The sequence below is a fragment of the Ovis canadensis genome, chromosome 3, assembly GCF_042477335.2.
Source record: "Ovis canadensis isolate MfBH-ARS-UI-01 breed Bighorn chromosome 3, ARS-UI_OviCan_v2, whole genome shotgun sequence".
Lineage (NCBI taxonomy): Eukaryota > Metazoa > Chordata > Mammalia > Artiodactyla > Bovidae > Ovis > Ovis canadensis.
Genome location: NC_091247.1, coordinates 205,847,433 through 205,866,123, shown reverse-complemented (window position 1 = coordinate 205,866,123; position 18,691 = coordinate 205,847,433). Strand labels below are relative to the sequence as shown.

General features: G+C 39.4%; 1 protein-coding gene across 3 annotated transcripts in view; it reads left to right on the top strand.

The window, feature by feature from the left end:
• Positions 1 to 18,691, top strand: part of PTPRO (protein tyrosine phosphatase receptor type O) — a 275,424-nt gene that overhangs the window by 141,464 nt on the left and 115,269 nt on the right. For all 3 annotated transcript variants that reach the window (XM_069585625.1, XM_069585624.1, XM_069585627.1), the window contains exon 2: positions 8,331 to 8,604. In XM_069585625.1, the coding sequence (XP_069441726.1) occupies positions 8,331 to 8,604 (274 nt within the window). The remainder of the gene's footprint in view (positions 1 to 8,330; positions 8,605 to 18,691) is intronic.

The window sequence follows — 18,691 nt, the reverse complement described above, 5'->3', positions numbered from 1 at the left end:
ATGGAAGATTAAGAAGAGGCCATCCTTAGCCTTTGAGACCAACATCCAAATTCTCCTCTGACAGTTTCTGAAAGACAGTTGTCAATCATTCTAGGAAGTTGTCAGGGCAGCTCTAGGACTCTGATCTTCCTGAAGGAAATGAAAGGAAAGACTGTGTGTGCTCAGTTGCATCTGACTCTCTGTGAATCTATGGACTGTAGCCCGCCAGGCTCCTCTGTCCATGGGATTTCCCATGCCAGAATACTGGAGTGGATCACCATTTCCTCCTCCAGGGGGATCTTCCCGACACAGGGATTGAACCTGTGTCCCCTGTGTCTCCTGTATTGCAGGTGGCTTCTTTACCACTGCGCCAAGACTATCTTGTTGGAAAAGGTTTCCCAGGAACCAGACAGGAGTCTAAGTGGATGCATTACATAATGTCTGCAGAGAATTATGGTCGTAAATGCTATATAAGCACTGCTAAGCCGCTTCAGTCATGTCCAACTATGTTCGACCCCATAGACGGCAGCCCACCAGGCTCCACCGTCCCTGGGATTCTCCAGGCAAGAACACTAGAGTGGCTTGCCATTTCCTCCTCCAATGCATGAAAGTGAAAAGTGAAAGTGAAGTCGCTCAGTCGTGCCCAACTCTTAGCGAGCCCATGGACTGCAGCCTACCAGGCTCCTTCGTCCATGGGATTTTCCAGGCAAGAGTACTAGAGTGGGTTGCCATTGCCTTCTCCGAATATAAGCACTAGACACCATTAATATTACTATTTTTAAAAACTGAGCATTCCATCATTTCCTATGTGGTAACCTTAGCATAGCAGAATTGTTTAAGTGTTCCCTCTAAAATGCCCTCTGATAAGACTAATCATTGATTGGATTGCCAGCTGGTGCACTGGTAATTTTCTAGAAGTACATCACACAGACGGATCAACAGGGGCAGATGTGGTGCACTTGCTCAGAGACTGCTCAGGTCTTATGTGAACTGTTACAACAGCCTCCTTACTTTCTCCTGGCCTTAGATGGGCCCAGGCAGACAATTCCTAACTATACTGGTCCATTCTCCTGACTATATTGGCCTTTCTAAATTGTGATCTCTCTAATCATGTCACTTTTATACATTAAAGCCATTTACGATTTCTTTTGGGCTAAAATACATCCTGATTCCTTAGCAAGGCACAAATTGTGCTAGGGCTCTCCAACCCCTCTTCTGAGCATCCTGCTGCTGCTGCTGCTAAGTCGCTTCAGTCGTGTCCAACTCTGTGCGACCCCATAGACAGCAGCCCACCAGGCTCCCCTGTCCCTGGGATAATCCCGGCAAGAACACTGGAGTGGGCTGCCATTGCCTTCTCCAATGAATGAAAGTGAAAAGTGAAAGTGAAGTCGCTCAGTCATGTCCGACTCTTCGCAACCCCATGGACTGCAGCCCACCAGGCTCCTCCGTCCATGGGATTTTCCAGGCAGAGTACTGGAGTGGGGTGCCATCGCCTTCTCTGTCTGAGCATCCTACCACTATCTAACTACTCCAGAGCACTGTGGAGTCTCTTCCCACTTCTCCAGGTGACTTTTCTGACCGTTGTACCCCTGGGAAACTTCTAAGTAGCTTTCAAGCATCACTTTCACCCTGAAATCTTCCCTGATATCTAGCCAAAGAAACAAAATGGATCACTATCTTCTTTACACGTCTATAATCCTGGACAATATTCTTCTTTCAAGATCTTTGGCTACAAATTTTTGGAAGTCCAGCTTTAAACAACTTAAGCTATAAGCTGGAAATTATTCACTCATGTCACCAAACTGCACGGTGGGTGGGCCTTATGATGACAGAGACTGGAGTCTTGGAACAAATCAGAAATTCTCCCTGAAACAACTATCTTCAAGGGGCAGAAATTACAGACACTGACTTCCCCAGCTCTGCATCTACACACGCAAGAGACCGGAAGGGAAGGGCTCCTTCTCACTAATTCTAGTTAAAACTTTTCAGAGGAAGCATTTTGGTTGTCTGGCTTGGTCCACGTGTGTGTCTCTGTAACTGTCTTCTTGGGGAGGAGATAGGTGCTATGATTCACCCAAACTGAATCCTGGGGTGCTTTGACCTGGGAGTTGGGCACCATAATCAGCAACCCCATCAGCATCCTTACAGGCTTTATAATGGAAAAGAAGCAGTGATCCAGAGAAGAGGGTACAATCTAAGTAGGGATTTCAGATAGGCAGGAAAAACAGGTATCAACCAGTTTTTCAAAGTTTTTAACTAATGATTTTCAGCTGGGTTATAACTATGCCCCTCTCCCTGGAGTCAGAGCTTCTGGAGTTTAAGTATCCTGTCTTATACACTTCTCTTTCACTAACACCTAACACGCTAGCACTATGCCTGATGCCATGTTGTCAGTTAGTTAATGTTCGTTGTTGAATTAATAAATGCTGTTTCTCCAAGGATCTGTGATTAAAACATCCAGTGAACATACCTACTGAATTTGGCAGGGTTTTGAAGCTCTTTAAGTGACTATTTACAGAACCTTCCTAGTTGAAATGTCATTGAATGGTTCAAAACATAACTAAAACAAAACCTTTTTTTTACACACTCCAAAATTTATACATACACATAAAACTTAGAAAACAATGTCAAATTTTATGAATCCAAGAGTAGGGATATCTACATTATATGGTCTTAAAAATACAAGCAGTCAATAAGTTATATATGATGCGACATTTTGAATTTGATGTGGTGGTGGAATGATATCACGGGTTTTTTTTTTATCTCATGGTCTTTGTGTGAATGATTTTTATTTTCTTCATTAATTTGAAAGACATGCTGAAACAGAAAAAAATAGAACAGCCACTGAATGAAACATTTATACCATGCAAGACAGTACCATCAGGAACATTCCAAGATATTCCTTTTTTTTTTTTTTTGTTAACTTATTGGAAAATTTTAGCCCATGATGTTAATTACAACTTTAAATTTTTTTGAAGCTTGCATTTTTCTCTTTAATGGAATGGAATAATAATTATAAAATAGATGTCTCTATTTTGCTTAGTCAGTCATGGGTAATTATTTTTACCATCTTTATGGAGGTATAATTGACAGATACAAATTGTACATATTAAAGTTTGATTTTTTAAGGTTTTATTTTATATAGGAGTGTAGTTGATGAACACAATAATTTTGAAATACAGCTAATATTAATTCATTTCACACTTTTAGCACTTTTGTAAAAGCCATCTAACCCTTACAAAAATCCCATGAGTTATAGGAATTATCCCTGTTTTATATATTAAGAAGCTATGGTTAAAAGATACCTGGGATTTCCCAAGTTCACAAGGGTAATGCTCTGCCCCAAAAGAATAGAAATTCAGACCCTCTGATTCCAAGTCCATTGGTGTGTTCTTAAGGAAATTATTTAATATCTCTGAGTAAAATAGGAATAATGACACTGATTTCTTTTTGAATTGACTATTTACTTATTTATTTACTTTTGACTGCACTTGGGCTTTCTATAGTTGTGGCAAGTGGGGTCCACTTTTCCTGCGCTGCTTGGGGTTCTCATTGTGGTGGCTTCATTGGTTGTAGCTCACAGGTTCTAGAATGCAGGCTCAGTAGTTGTGGCACACAGGCTGAGTTGTCCCACAGCATGAGATCTTCCCAGGCCAGGGGTCAAACCCTTGCCCCTGCATTGGGAAGTAGATTTTTAACCACTGGACCACTAGGGAAGTCCCAATAATACTTACTTCTAAAGAAGGTTGTAAGGAATAAAAGGAAAATATACATATGTATGTATCAGTTCAGTTCAGTTCAGTCGCTCAGTCATGTCTGACTCTTTGCGACTCCATGAACCACAGCACGCCAGGCCTCCCTGTCCATCACCAACTCCCTGAGTCCACCCAAACCCATGTCCATTGAGTCGGTGATGCCATCCAACCATCTCGTCCTCTGTCATCCCCCTCTCCTCCTGCCCTCAATCTTTCCCAGCATCAGGGTCTTTTCCAATGAGTCAACTCTTTGCACAAGGTGGCCAAAGTACTGGAGTTTCAGCTTTAGCATCATTCCTTCCAAAGAAATCCCAGGGCTGATCTCCTTCAGAATGGACTGGTTGGAACTCCTTGCTGTCCAAGGGATTCTCAAGAGTCTTCTCCAACACCACAGTTCAAAAGCATCAATTTTTTGGTGCTCAGCTTTCTTTATAGTCCAACTCTCGTGTATATACATATATATATCAGTCAGTTCAGTTCAGTCGCTCGGTCATGTCCAACTCTTTACAACCCCATAGACTGCAGCACACCAGGCTTCCCTGTCCATCAGCAACTCCCAGAGCTTGCTCAAACTCAAGTCCATTGAGTTGCTAATGCCATCCAACCATCTCATCCTCTGTCGTCCCCTTCTCCTGCCTTCAATCTTTCCCAGGATCAGGGTCTTTTCCAATGAGTCAATTCTTCACATCAGGTAGCCAAAGTATTGGAGCTTCAGCTTCAGCATCAGTCCTTCCAATGAACATTCAGGGTTGATTTCCTTTAGGATGGACTGGTTTGATTTCCTTGCTGTCCAAGCAACTCTCAAGAGTCTTCTCCAGCACCACAGTTCAAAAGCATCAGTTCTTCGGTGCTCAGCTTTCTTTATGGTCCACTCTTACATCCATACATGACTACAGGAAAAACCACAGCTTTGACTAGATGGGCTTTTGTTGGTAAAGTAATGTCTCAGCTTTTTAACATATATATATAATGCTTAGTGCAAAGCTTCGTACAGATCAAGGACAGAGAGACGGGTCAATACACCACAGTTGCTACTTTTGTCAAGGGTGCTAGAAGAGATTCTTGGACTTCTGATGAGTCCATACCTGTAGCCAATTCACGTCCTTATCCCATATCCGAGGGGATTCATCCCCCATTTTTTCTCCTCTTTAGTACTGCCCACTCTATTTCCAGTAGCTTCTTTCTCCCAAGACTGGCTATAGAACAGGTGGCAGGCTCCTGGGCTCCCCTTCCTTGCTGAAGACAAGCCCCCAGGCCCTGTTTGGCTGCCTCAAGCCAGGTACCTCCAGTTTAGAAAAAGAGAAATACCAAGGGGCACCAGAACGTGTGGAATCCAGACCTTGTTCTGACATCGACTATCTGCCTGACATTTGCACCACTGTTCTCTCAAGTGTGAAATGAGGGTGTTGGACCAGAGAAATTCCTATAGTAAACTTTGTTCCGCAAAGGACATTCAGTGAAAATATTTTTACTGTAGAGTCAAGCAATAGCATTACCAGTCTCAGAAGGAAAAAGAAAAGTTTTAAATATTTTTCTAGCCACCAAATAAATCAGCATTGGCCTTGCCTTAGTGCACCAGATCCATTTAGATTATTTCTAACACTTCTTTCTGGCCCTGCTTCTCAGCAAGGATAGCATGCCTGCAGCATACATTCAGAATTTTCTCCTGAATATAGATTCCAGGAAAAGCTGGAGCAAAGAGGACAGAGAAGAAAGAAATAGCATAGATGACATTTCTTTTAGGCTCACTGCCTAGATCGCACTTGGCCTGCTGCCTTCTACTCATTAGTTCCACTGACTGAATCTGATTAGCCCACCCTGATTTATTTTTGGCAACCTGGGAGCACATGGGCCAATGCTTATTTTCATGGCTGATACAATCATCCTCAAAGCTGTTGTTAGCATTTGGAAGATTAGTTTCTTTCCCTGGAAGCTGTAACTGTCTACAAAGCATCATGACACATGAGACATATATTTCTTCAACACGCTACAAAATTGAGTTTATTTATTCTTCTTTTCGTTATCACAAACACTTCCAGTTTACTGGCTGTTAAAATATACAGCAAAGAATTCTTAGGAACTGCATATTCTATGTCTGTAAACTTATTGTTTTCTGAATTAGTGAATCGACTTCTGTAATCAATAAGGTATAAAAACCAGATTTCAGGTCTATTGGATATTCAGGGCTTGCATCAGCCTCATGTTCCACCTGACCACTGGCAATGGAGAATGGGTCATGTTTTAGATTTGATCCCAAAAGTACAGAACTCAGTTTAAAAAATCTGCACATGTATCAGAGGATGAGAGACAAATGTGAACAAAGAGTTCTGGGACTTTCCTGGTGGTCCAGTGGTTACGACTCCGTGCTTCCATTGCAGGGGGCATGGATTTGATCCTTCATTACAGAACTAAAATCCCATGTGCTACAGGCTGAGACCAATTTTTTTTTAAGCAAATCTGGGGGCTTCCTAGGTGGTGCTAGTGGTAAAGAACCTGCTTGCCAATACAGGAGACATAAGAGACCTGGGTTCGACCCCTGGGTAGGGAAGATCCCCTGGAGGAGGACATGGCAACCTACTCCAGTATTCTTGCCTGGGGAATCCCATGGACTGTGGAGCCTGGCAGGCTATAGTCCATACCATCACAAAGAGTCGGACATGACTGAAGTGACTTAACACACAGGCATGCAAGTGGTACTGTAGCTATTGTTTGGAGTCCATTTCACTAACGTAAAATAAATGTATTTTAAAAAATAAAGTAAATGTGCACTGACAGTCCCATATTAAAGAAATTTTCCCAGGCCTATTCAGCTCACAAACCACTTGGCGTATGCCATGTACTGGTCTTAGAGCTGAAGACACAGCTAGAAATAAGGTACAGTCTCTGCTCTGGAGGACTTACAGACTAGTGAGGTAGGGATGGTATTCATACCAATACCACTATTAAGTCTACAAAATGTTAACATAGAATTAAACTTCTCTTAATAGCCAGATAGTCTTTATAAGTGGTGCTAAGTCGCTTCCATCATGTCTGACTCTGTGTGACCCTATGGACTGTAGCCCACCAGGCTCTTCTGTCCATGTGATTCTCCAGGCAGAAATACTGGAGTGGGTTGCCATGCCCTTCTCCAATTCTTTATTAGTACCAGGACCTTTAAAAACTAGGTTTCTTTAAAAAATTAAATAAGAAGAAAAAAATCAGTATATTTTTGCATCTTCTTTTAAAGGATTGATGTGTCACCTGCTTGATTTGTCTTGACACTATGTGAGGTGCCAAAATCAATAAGCAGATTAATTCCAAGAGGAGAAGGCTCCCATATAATTAGTATAATCAGCAATTCTTTCATTCATTTTACAAATGCTTATCAGCTATATACTGTGTGTCAGTCTCAATGTTAGGAAAATAAGTCAAGAGGAGAAGACAAAGACACGTGGAATGATCAAGCTTGATACTTGTACAGATAAGTGGTTAAGAGTCTGAACTATATGTTTGATCTGGATCAAGTGACTTAATCTTTCGGGCTCTCAATTTTCTCAGCTACAAGCCGAGATTGAAAATAATAATATCTGTCTCCTGAGATCCCTATGAATCTTAAATGTGATGATTACGTCTATAGCTTACCTACCTTGGTACCTGGATGCTTGTAAGTCCTTGACAAGTTTCAGCAATTTTTCTGTCCCACTTTCATGGAAGAAAAACCTGAGGCTCAGAGCAGTGGAATAATTTGTCCTGGACATCACACACACCCAGAAGGAAAAGTAAAACAGAACAGCAAATGTTACGAAGTACACGAGTCTTGTCAAGATGAGAGAACTGATGTCCCAGTCTGCCTATGGAGTGTGGGAAAAAAATCAGGCAGGACTATTTAAACCAACTACACAAATGATTTTTCAAATACTGATCATAAACAATTACCTGGGGACTTGGAGCAAAGTTTTCAGTGCACTGACTGCTGACTTTTCCATCAATGCCCACGGCTTTTCAGTCCAGTCCCTTCTTCAAAGAGCATCATGGTTTCTTTTAATGAGGGCTGGTTAAAATTTAAAGAGAAGGATTATAAGGTTTTTCAGCCCTGATTTTTTTTTTTTTTTTTAGTTGTCAGAACTGGCAGATGAGATGTCAAAGAGAAAATAACTGCGTTGAAACATTCTTCTAGAATTTTCCTAGGACTACAGCAGGACTACTCCCTCCCAAGTAAAACAGTGCTTCTTTAAACCATATAGCTTTTTCAACAGAGATGAAAACAAGCACTTCTCTGAAAGTTGAGTGCCAAGATGATTTTCATTCACTTATTTTTACACAGTTCCATGATGTTTTTATTTTGTGTTCACTACATGGCACAATCCATGAATTGGAAGTAGCTTTTCAATCCAGAAGAATGCTAAAAGTAAAAAAGCCTGAGAAGATCAACAGCCACAATAGGGCTAATATTCCTCTTTTTGATTTTCTGCATATACTAAAAATACCTGTGTAACCTTATTTCAGGAAGCAATGCTTGTCACAACATTAGTTTTGGGGAAATTATCTCCGTATAATTTTAATGAAAATAATCTGAAACTTGACCTCCACTTTCTTTTTCTCTGTTTTCTTAAACAGGATGCTACCACATTCCACGTAACTGTCCGAGATGATAATAGCATCGCTGTCTCTTTAGAAGCTTCAGACGTCATGAGTCCATCATCTGTGTATGTTGTGAAAATAACTGGTGAATCAAAAAATTACTTCTTCGAATTTGAGGAATTCAACAGTACTTTGCCTCCTCCCATTATCTTTAAGGCCAATTATCATGGCCTATATTATGTAATCACTCTGGTAGTGGTAAATGGAAACGTGGTTACCAAGCCATCCAGATCAATCACTGTGTTAACAAGTAAGCATCATATGTAATATGATCCTCTGTGTTTCTTTGTTGGGTGTATTCTCTTTTAGTTCTCAGAGTCAGTCCAGAATGGCAAGATCAACTGCCTTCAAATCCAGTGACAAAGTTCAAAGTTCTGCTTCACTTTGAATATAGTTTCTCACAGAAGTTGATCACATTATATTGTAACCTTTTGTTTAAAAAAAAATGTGTTTTAAACAAAAAAGTCAATCTCAATAGTGTATTTTGAGACTGAATGGCCATTTTACATGATTGGACCATGTAATTTGCTATTATATAATTTAATAGTATGATCATAATTAAGTTTTGTTTTCCCACTAGAACATATAGTCTCATGTTAAGCAACTTGCTTTTTGAAGTAAAGAATTTATTCTCATATTTAGCTGGCTCAAATTCCAATTACACATTTTTAGCTGAGAGAGAATAAAAGACATCATTTATCAGTTGCTTTTCCCCACCTCAGCCTGAAAATAGCCTGTTTCCAATGCCCAAGAAAAAAACTGAGAAAATAAAATGTGCCTGACATTTTAATCTTTAGTAACGCCTGCCTTAAGAGGTCATGCTGATATTAGAAATTTTTTAGGAGTGGTTTTATCTATATGTGATTTTTACTTTACTCTCTGACTTTAAAACGTAATCTCAAAGTAAAATTCAATTCTACTGTATAAGGTGAGGTTGTTGTTGTTTAGTTGTTAAGTTGTGTTGTGGACTGTAGCCCGCCAAGCTCCTCTGTCCATGGGATTTCCCAGGTAAGAATACTGGAGTGGCTTGCCATTTCCTCCTCTAAGGGATCGTCTTAACCCAGGGATGAAGCCTGAGTCTCCTACGTTGACAGGTGGATTATTTACTGCAGAACCACCAGAGAAGCCCCATAAACTGAGGTATAGATAAAAACTGTTATCAGTTCAGTGGCTCAGTCGTGTCTGACTGTTTACAACCCCATGGATTGCAGCACGCCAGGCCTCTCTGTCCATCACCAACTGTTATCTAGAAGATGGTAGAGTTTATCACTTAAGCAATGTAATGTCTCAGCAAAGTTCTTTTTGTTCATTGTTCCTCAGTGCAAATTTTCCAGCGACTGCAACCTTTTAATTGCCGTCTGAAAGTGATCTTTCTGGCTACAGTTAGGGAGAAGGACATAGTGATATTTACACTGGGGTAAAAAGAAAAACACCAAGAAGCAAGAATGCAGAATCAACCTACAGGACCTATTTTTAACATGTCTGTCAAAAAGTAATTAAAGTTTCCCTTGGCAGAATACCAGGAACAGTACTGAGTTCTAAAAATCAGGAATGGCACAGACCCAAGACCTTCAAGGTTTAAAGATTTAATGAACAAATCTATAACCTCACTGAATCAAAGAATGGACTTGCTTGGTGAAATACTATCTTAAGCTTCAGAAATAGTGAATTAGAAGCTAATAGAGCCAGGCAGCAGATCTAGGTACATAATGCCTCTAATATAACTCCTTGAAATCAGAAGCCCTCTGATTTGATGCAAAGAGCTGACTCATTGAAAAAGACCTCGATGCTGGGAAAAGACCCTGATGCTGAGGGCAGTGGGAAAAGGGGAAACAGAGGATAAGATAATTAGATGGCATCAGTGACTCAGTGGACATGAGTTTGAGCAAACTCCAGGAGATAGTGAAGGACAGGGACGTATCTTCATAACGTCAAAGGAACATCTAGTATAACCCTTATGCTTAATTGGTGATCAATAAATATTTATTCAGTTTAGTTAAGCAAGTAACAGGAAAGAGAGCCGGGGGGGAAAGGGCTAAGACACAGAGAAAAATAAAGCTGTAGTGACTTTTGCTGACCCAACACTCATTAACATGAGCTCAGCTACTCTGGATTAGACAAAGCTGGAGAAGCCAGCTTTTAGTTAATGGTTCACAAAGAAATTTAAGTAAGTAAATAGTGAAAGATTTCTGGAATATCTTGTTGATATTTTAGCACATGAAGTAAGTTCTATTCAAAGTATCTTCTATTTTCTTTTGTGATTTTATTCTTTGATATGTGGGCTGGGAGATATGTTGTTGACTATCCAAAAACTGGGCAATTTTGCAGAGCCTTTTTGTTGATCTAAGTAAATGAGAGACCATTGTTGCTGTTCAGTCACTAAGTTCTGTTTGACTCTTTGAGACCCCATGAACTACAGCATGCCAGCTTCCCTGTCCTTCACTATCTCTTGGAGTTTGCTCAGACTCAGGTCCACTGAGTCACTGTTGCCATCCAACTATTTCATCGTCTGTTTCCCTTTTTCCTACTGCCCTCAGCATCAGGGTTTTTTCCCAGCATCGAGGTCTTTTTCAGTGAGTCAGCTCTTTGCATCAAGTGGCCAAAATTGGAACTTTAGCTTCAGCATCAGTCCTTCCAGTGAATATTCAGGGTTGATTTCCTTTAGGACTGACTGGTTTGACTGCCTTGCTGTCCAAGGGATTCTCAAGAGTCTTCTCCAGCACCACAGTTAGAAAGCATCAGTTCTTCAGTGCTTAGCCTTCTTCATAGTCCAACTCTCATATCCTTTGATGACTATTGGAAAAACCATAGCTTTGACTATATGGACTTTCGTCAGCAAAATGATGTCTGCTTTTTGTCTAGGCTTGCCTAGGTTTGTATGTGGTAGCTTTTCTTCCAAGGAGCGAGAGTCTTTTGATTTTGTGGCTGTAGTCACTGTCTGCAGTGATTTTGGAGCCCAAGAAAATAAAATCTGTCACTGTTTCCACATTTTCCCCATCTATTTGCCATGAAGTGATGGGACCAGATGCCATGATCTTAGTGTTTTGAATGTCAAGTTTTAAGCCAGCTTTTTCACTCTCCTCTTTCACCCTCGTCAAGAGGCTCTTTAGCTCCTCTTCGCTTATGCAAATTCAATTGTGCAAATTCAATCGAATGGCCTATCTTGTTATGCATTCCGTGAGCACTGGTTGAGTGATGTTATAATAAATGTCAGTTTAGGTCACTTGGTTGTTCAAGTCTTCTATCCTTAATGAATTGCTTTCAACTTGTTCTAACAGTGATTGACAGAGAGTGTGGATCTGTTTATTTCACCTTTCACGTCTTTTAATTTATGCTTTATCTCTTTTCAAGCTCTGTTGTTATGTTGTTAGGTGCAAATACTTTTAGGATTACTATGTCTTCCTGTTGGAGAAGGAAATGGCAACCCACTCCAGTACTCTTGCCTGGGAAATGGGTTAACTTTCTTATCTGTATGCAATGTCCCCCTTTATCCTTGATCAAATGACTTGTGTTGAAGTCTATTTTGTCTGATATTAATATAGACACTTTAGTTTTCTTTAAATATTTTCATAGTATACTTATTTCATCTTTATACTTTAACCTACTTGCATCTTTATAGGTAAATGGGTTTCTTGTAACAGCATACAGTTGGATCTGCTTTTTTCCCCCAATCTGAAAATCTCTGTCTTTTAGACTAGCACTAGCCAATCATCACATTTGTAATATTAAATTTTCTGCTAGACACATATTTTCTGAAAAGGTGAAATAAATTTTAATAACATAGTTTACTTAACCAATTACATTCAAAATGTTATTGTTTTAGCATGTCAACTTAAAAAAAGTACACACAACCTGAAAGTTGAAAGTTAAGTTTTGTTCAGGAGACATACTGCAAACTTCAAGCTCCAGAGGCAGCATCTCAAGTAACCCTGAGAAAACTGCTCCAAGGAGGCAAGTGGGGAGCTAGGATATATAGGAGTTTTGCAACAAAGGGAAGATAGTAGGAACAGCCGATTGTTAATAAAAGAAAATAAAATATCTCAAGGAATGTAGCCATCTTCTATGTATGGGAGGGACTTCCTGGAAAATGCTAGTGGGAAAGAATCCACCTGCCAGTGTAGGAATTGCAAGAGCTGTGGGTTCGATCCCTGGGTTGGGAAGATCCCCTGGAGTAGGAAATGGCAACCCACTCCAGTGCTCTTGCCTGAAGAATCCCCATGGACAGGGAAGCCTGGCAGGCTACAGTCCCTGGGGTCACAAAGAGTCAGACACGACTGAGCATAAATGCACACACTGCCTGTAAGCATCAGGAAAATGTTAGTTGCTTTCTTCTCTCCAGCTTTAATGGTGCTCCTTCTTTCTGCCATGCCCTACTAAAGGGAAAAGAGCGGCAGTGTCCCCTCTGGTGTCCCAGAGGGGCTCGTCTTTGGAATTTAGTTCATTTGGCTGCCTTGCAATCTCATGTCTCTGATAAACTCAAGAAAAATTATGTCTCATGCATTATTTGGCTTTTTCTTCTCACTGTTAGATGTCGAGGGATAATACTGAATTGCAGTTTTCTACACCCTAAGTGAAAGAGGAAACCTGCATTGATATCTAAAGAGTAAAAATTAATTAATGATGGTTTATTGTCTCTCACCTTCTATTCCATTTTCAAATACTTAATTACACCATCCCAGTTTTGAAAGCAGTAATAGTTTGGGACTATAAGAACTGGGTTTTTTGGTACAAATATTTCTGGAACATTATTTGGGTTTCAGCTTCCTCTTTTAGAAAAGAGAGTTAAAATGGATGACTAAGATTACTTTTGAGCTCTAAAATTACCATTATTTATCAGCTAATGATGTATTTTTCCCATCTTTATTTTTCTAAGGGGAAGGTTTCTTGAAAGTTTACGGAACATTTGTAGGATCTGCTCCCATAGCTGACAAGTCGAGAATAAAAGGGTACATTTGATGCAGTCGTTTCTTGTGTGTTAGATCTTTGTCTTCATGAAATAAGCAATGACAAAGCAATTGGCCCTAGGGCAGCCCTTTGATATCTCTCTACAGTTGTTCTGAGTCTGGCACTCTCAGAGAAAGCTGAGGAACATAGCAAAGAATAAATTCAGCACAAACAAGTCATTTGGCCAGTTCAAGAGTTTCATAACCCTTAGGTTCTGACATCTGATTAATATTTAACTATTTGAGAACCTTCAGCATATCATGGGCACATTAGAAACAAGGAGTAGTTTCTCAGGAGATGAAGTAATACATGAAAACAACTTCTTAGAAAGTTGGGAAATCCTCTTTACACACTACCGTCTCCTGTGTTTGTGAAGTCCTAGAGACATAACTACAGAGCGTACATGGGGCATAGAAATGCAGCCATGGTAAATAAAAATGATGTCTGAGTTTTTACTTTATACATCGTCTGCATTCTCTGTGCCACATCCTAGGTGGCAGAGAAACAAATAAAATGCCCACTCTCAAAGATGGTATACAATAGTGGAAAAGATAAAGAAAACATTACAAATATATGATAAGTGCTGTCAAAGAATTATGTAAGAGACTACCCAGCCTTCTTAGGAAACATTGGGAAGGCACCTCAGAAGAAACAATGATGAAAAATTTAGTGAAAACTTGCCAAATGCATAAGCAATGGAAAGTGTTACACTCAGACTTAAAGTGAATCATAGATTTTAAAAAATGCAGGCATAGGTATGTAGCAGGGCACGCCTGTGAACTCCAAGAGTGAAGATGGCAAGCATCTGTGATTCCAGAAAATGAAGAAAAAGGTCACTAGAAATATTGGGAATAGCCTTGAATACTTTACAAAAGTGTTTAGACCTTAATCTTTAAGTGACAAGGAATGAGGACAGGTCTTATACAAAGGAATGACATACAATTTGATTGGGGGAAATCTCTTTTAACAGAGCTGCAAGACACATGTTCTGAATCTTGCCTTGGAATGGACAAATTATCACGCAGATATTTTGAATAGTGGATCAAAGCATGAACTTTAGAGTCAGAGAAATCTGGGAACCATAATGTAGACTTTGGCAGATTATTCCATTTTTCTAGTTTTCTAATTTATAATCTAGTCCACTGGTTAGCCAACTTTTCCTGTAAAGGCCTAGGTAATAAATATTTTATTCTTTGTGGACCATATGGTCTGTGTTACAGTGATTCAACTCCACTATGTTAGCAGAAAAGCAGCCATAGATAATACATAAACAAATAAGCATGGCTGTATTCTAAGGCAACTTTATTTTAAAACAGCAAAATTTGAATTTCACATAATTTTCATATGTCATGAAATAGTATTCTTCTGTTGAGTTTTGTCAACCATTTTAAACTGTAAATAGCCTTCTTTGCTCAGAAATCATACAAAAACATGTGGCAGGCCAGATTTGGCTTGTGGGCTGTTGATTACTGATTTGGTAGTGGGTGCTATTAAATGATGTAAATTTTTTATACTAAAAAAAATTTAAACAAACTCCTTAACATAGTTTGTAGCATCCAGTGTAAGATCACTAAGTATAATTAATACCAATGACATTAAATAGAAATTTTCTCAAGAAGCTGAGAGCAAAGGAGAAACAGAAAAGATCAGATGGGGAAAAATCAGTGAGGTGGAGGTGACAGATTTATAACAGAGACTGACAAAAGTGAGAATATCAAGTAGCCTGAAAGCTTAAAACATTTAAACAGAGATAAGAAAAATTAAGGTGAGGTTGGAGGCAGGAAGAATAATTTAGAAAGTTATTTAAATATTTCAGGAGAATGGAGAGGAAGAAATTCCTACCTACCCTTCCAGGTTTTTCACGCTGGTCTAAGAATTAAATTGATGTGAGACAGATGAACAAAAGAAAATCAAACTGAAATGTAATCAATTGTGTAGATGGGAGACCCAGGAAAACAAGAATTCTCTGAAGTGGCCAAAACCTTCTCCTTAGAAACCATCTTCAGCTAAAGACAAAAGAAGATGTTGGGGTAGTGATTTGAGACCATAAAGGAGGAGGAAGGCAATGTACATGAAGATGGAAAAGCAGATGTTTGATAAACAAATGTTTGCTGGGCCCTGAAGAGACCACAGGACACAGAGAGGACTCTGATCTCCAAGCCCTGCTGAGTTTCTCTCACCACTTCCAGCCCATATTCTTTGCCAATCCCTCTGGTGATACTCTACTCCAGGGACAGGCCCTCTATCTAAATTCTTTTAGGCAGTTAGGGGGAAGATCAAAGTTTCTTCCTGATTCTTCTGTTTCTTAAAAAAGCCTCATGCCAAAGAGACACATTTTGTGGTGGCAAATTTTACTCTCCCACAAAAGAAATGATGAGGACTTGAACTAAGTTAGTAGATGCAGTGTTAAACATCCTTCCTGGGCCACAGGTGGCTGCTGCTGCCAGCTCAACTCAGTGGCCAACTTAGATACAGCTGAACCATTAGGTCAGGTCCCAGGCTGTATCTAAGCATCAGACAAGAGTTCTGGCCTGGGACCTGGATCGTTCCCTTTTCCCTACTCCTGACATCAGAAGTGGGAGACTAAGCCCAGGTTTGTCTCCATCAAGAGGATTATGTCAGAAGACACATGTCCTTAGGTTGGTCACATCAGAAGCAAAGGATACTGAGCTTTCCTTTTAGTTCCTAAAAACAGAGCAATCACAGGAAGAAATCACCTCAGCAATTAGCAGATATTAACAAGTACAAGCCTACAGCTGCTTTCTTAAAACAGTACTTACTCCGCATTTGCTTTCGTTTTTTCATCTTCTAAGATAGTCACATCCAGAACTTTAATAAGAGTCTTCCTATTTATGAACTGTCATGACGGTTCAAAGGGAATTAAGAAACAGGAAATATTCAATTTGAACATAGTTTTTATTATGTGGGCCACCTAATGAGGAAATAATAACCCTATTAAATGCCATTTTTAATTTTTTATTGAAAGAAAAAATGGGACTCTATGGTAGGGTTTTTTAGTAAAAATAATGCGGTCAATTTCTGCTTTGTCGTATATTCTTTGCTTCCACCACAAAGTGAAAAGAAAACCAGAAATATATTTCTAGGCTCAGAAATAAGATAGGTGTCTCCATGAATCAGAAACTGAAAGTAGGGAAGAAGGCTGAAGTCATGGAGCCTTTGTGCTCTGAGTCTGAAAGAAGACAGTACTGAGTCTGGGTCACCAGAGGGTAGGAAGGATTGAATTTGTACACGTTAGATATGACACAGAGCCAGGCTCACTGTTGAAAGCAAAGATTCTCCCTGCTTACCAAAAAAGGCACATGTGGAGTCCTAAGGGTGCAAGAGATACATAGTCTTACTGTCAAGTACCAAGCTTAGTTACCCTCTTACTCAGAGAACGAGTTTGTGAAAACACCTATATCATCCATAATATCAAGTACCCCAAAGTGATATTATATGCCCTGGCCCTAGACTACAGCTTCTGGTGAGCTGAAAGGATGCTAAACTGCCTCAAAACAGTGAAGAAAAAAACAAGAAATGGGACAATGAGAAAGCAAAATTTGGCCAAGGGTTTATGGTTTAGAACAAACAAAATCTATGCTAAGCAAGACAGACATCAAAATTATTATTTTTTTTTTTTTTAGTTTTTTATTTTTTAAATTTTAAAATCTTTAATTCTTACATGCATTCCCAAACATGAACCCCCCTCCCACCTCCCTCCCCATAACATCTTTCTGGGTCATCCCCATGCACCAGCCCCAAGCATGCTGCATCCTGCGTCAGACATAGACTGGCGATTCAATTCACAGGATAGTATACATGTTAGAATGTCATTCTCCCAAATCATCCCACCCTCTCCCTCTCCCTCTGAGTCCAAAAGTCCGTTATACACATCTGTGTCTCTTTCCCTGTCTTGCATACAGGGTCATCATTGCCATCTTCCTAAATTCCATATATATGTGTTAGTATACTGTATTGGTGTTTTTCTTTCTGGCTTACTTCACTCTGTATAATCGGCTCCAGTTTCATCCATCTCATCAGAACTGATTCAAATGAATTCTTTTTAACGGCTGAGTAATACTCCATTGTGTATATGTACCACAGCTTTCTTATCCATTCATCTGCTGATGGACATCTAGGTTGTTTCCATGTCCTGGCTATTATAAACAGTGCTGCGATGAACATTGGGGTACATGTGTCTCTTTCAATTCTGGTTTCCTCGGTGTGTATGCCCAGAAGTGGGATTGCTGGGTCATAAGGGAGTTCTATTTGCAATTTTTTAAGGAATCTCCACACTGTTCTCCATAGTGGCTGTACTAGTTTGCATTCCCACCAACAGTGTAGGAGGGTTCCCTTTTCTCCACACCCTCTCCAGCATTTATTGCTTGCAGATTTTTGGATCGCAGCCATTCTGACTGGTGTGAAGTGGTACCTCATTGTGGTTTTGATTTGCATTTCTCTAATAATGAGTGATGTTGAGCATCTTTTCATGTGTTTGTTAGCCATCCGTATGTCTTCTTTGGAGAAATGTCTATTTAGTTCTTTGGCCCATTTTTTGATTGGGTCGTTTATTTTTCTGGAGTTGAGCTGCAGAAGTTGCTTGTATATTTTTGAGATTAGTTGTTTGTCAGTTGCTTCATTTGCTATTATTTTCTCCCATTCAGAAGGCTGTCTTTTCACCTTGCTTATATTTTCCTTTGTTGTGCAGAAGCTTTTAATTTTAATTAGATCCCATTTGTTTATTTTTGCTTTTATTTCCAGTATTCTGGGAGGTGGATCATAGAGGATCCTGCTGTGATTTATGTCTGAGAGTGTTTTGCCTATGTTCTCCTCTAGGAGTTTTATAGTTTCTGATCTTACATTTAGATCTTTAATCCATTTTGAGTTTATTTTTGTGTGCGGTGTTAGAAAGTGATCTAGTTTCATTCTTTTACAAGTGGTTGACCAGTTTTCCCAGCACCACTTGTTAAAGAGATTGTCTTTACTCCATTGTATATTCTTGCCTCCTTTGTCAAAGATAAGGTGTCCATACAGACATCAAAATTATTATCACATGTTGGATTATGTTTTATGTAGCAACATAACAAAAATGTGTAGTATGTTATCATGAATAAAATGATAGATGAAAGAATTATACTTATTTAAAAAGATTAAGCAATAATGAAACAGAAATTGGCAAAAATAAAAGAAACATTTAGAATAAATATAAATTTAGATTTTTAAAAACAACAAAAAAATATTTAGCTACAGATTGATACAAAGTAGGTAACTGTTGAATGAACTAAGTCAAAGTTAGGGTTCTTATGTTATTGAAATTGAAATTTCAAAGTGTAAAACTTAAACTAAGTCTATTTCATTTAGGCTATAGATGTCCAAGGATCCTCTTGTTGCTA